General features: G+C 59.2%; 1 protein-coding gene across 1 annotated transcript in view; it reads left to right on the top strand.

Moving 5' to 3' along the window:
- Window positions 1–507: 507 nt before the first annotated feature.
- The window catches only part of ERICH6 (glutamate rich 6), a 38009-nt gene continuing 37450 nt past the window's right edge, over window positions 508–1066 (top strand). The window contains exon 1 of the mRNA XM_027772367.1: window positions 508–1009. Within this exon, the coding sequence (XP_027628168.1) occupies window positions 670–1009 (340 nt within the window). The 5' untranslated portion in view covers window positions 508–669. The remainder of the gene's footprint in view (window positions 1010–1066) is intronic.

Below are 1066 nucleotides of genomic sequence, written 5' to 3'. Positions count from 1 at the left end.
ATGCCCAGAACAAGCAGAGCAATTGCCCTGAGCAACGGCACAACGTTCCTTGGGCTCCAAATGTAAGGGACGCCAAAACTCTCACAATCAAAGTAATTCAGATTGAAGGCAATGTTTTAAAATAAAATAAAAACAGCAAACATGACCCAAGGGGCGGCGCTGTTTCTGTAAGCAGAGTTCCATTGGACATTCCAGCAGGCATCTGTGTTCTCAAGCACCCCACTCCAGCATCCGCAATACCCAGAAGCACTCTGGGTGTCCTGCCCATCACTAGAAGTCACTTCCTCCACCAGCTCAAAAGAAAAAAGGGAAAATTAAAAAAAAAAAAAAAAAAAAAAAACACTTTCTAAATATAGTGAGCGAGGGAAGACAGATCATTTTGCCACAGACTGCCAGGGGTCTCAGACACCCGGAGAGCATAGGCAGAAGAAGCAGGCGGCGTCCCAGGCTCCCTGCTGCCTCCCCGGGTGGATGGCATGGAGGGGGCGGTGGGGTGCACTGTCCTTCTCCCTAGGAGTCCTGCCGCTTTAAATCCGTGAGACTCGGGAGACCACGGAGCACGCCGTTGCCCAGGGAGACAGACCGGGACAGAGACGCCGGTGCCCAGGACCGAACCCGCCCACAGAACGGCCGCGACAACGCCGGCCCTGACCGCGCTACGCGCCCGCCATGGCCGACTTGCCTCCGCGTCGCAGCCTTGGAGAGCCCGAGAAAAAGAAGGAGGAGCAGAAGGAGTCGGAGCCGGGACTCGAGCCCGAGGCGGTGGAGGACCAGGACAAGGCGCCGACGCGCTGGGGGGTCCCCGTGCGGCTCGGCGATGCGGAGCTCTGGAGTGTCATGGGCAGCGACTACGCGGAAAGCGACGAGGACCTGCTCCAGTTTCGTCCCCGCTTGACCAGCGTGGTCAGCCCCAGCCTGAGCCCCACCCCGATGCCCAGCGAGACATCGAGCTCGACCGGGAGCCTGAAGCCGAGCCTGAGCCCTCCCTCCACCAGCTCCAGCCGTAGAAGTACCGTCTGCGCCTCGCCCCTTCCCCAAGGGCTTTCGGGTCCCTAAGGAGTGGCAG

This window comes from Tupaia chinensis, unplaced genomic scaffold, assembly GCF_000334495.1.
Source record: "Tupaia chinensis unplaced genomic scaffold, TupChi_1.0 Scaffold000272_1, whole genome shotgun sequence".
Taxonomy (NCBI): domain Eukaryota; kingdom Metazoa; phylum Chordata; class Mammalia; order Scandentia; family Tupaiidae; genus Tupaia; species Tupaia belangeri.
Note: the sequence above shows the minus strand (reverse complement) of the source record. Positions and strands in the feature narration are given on the sequence as shown.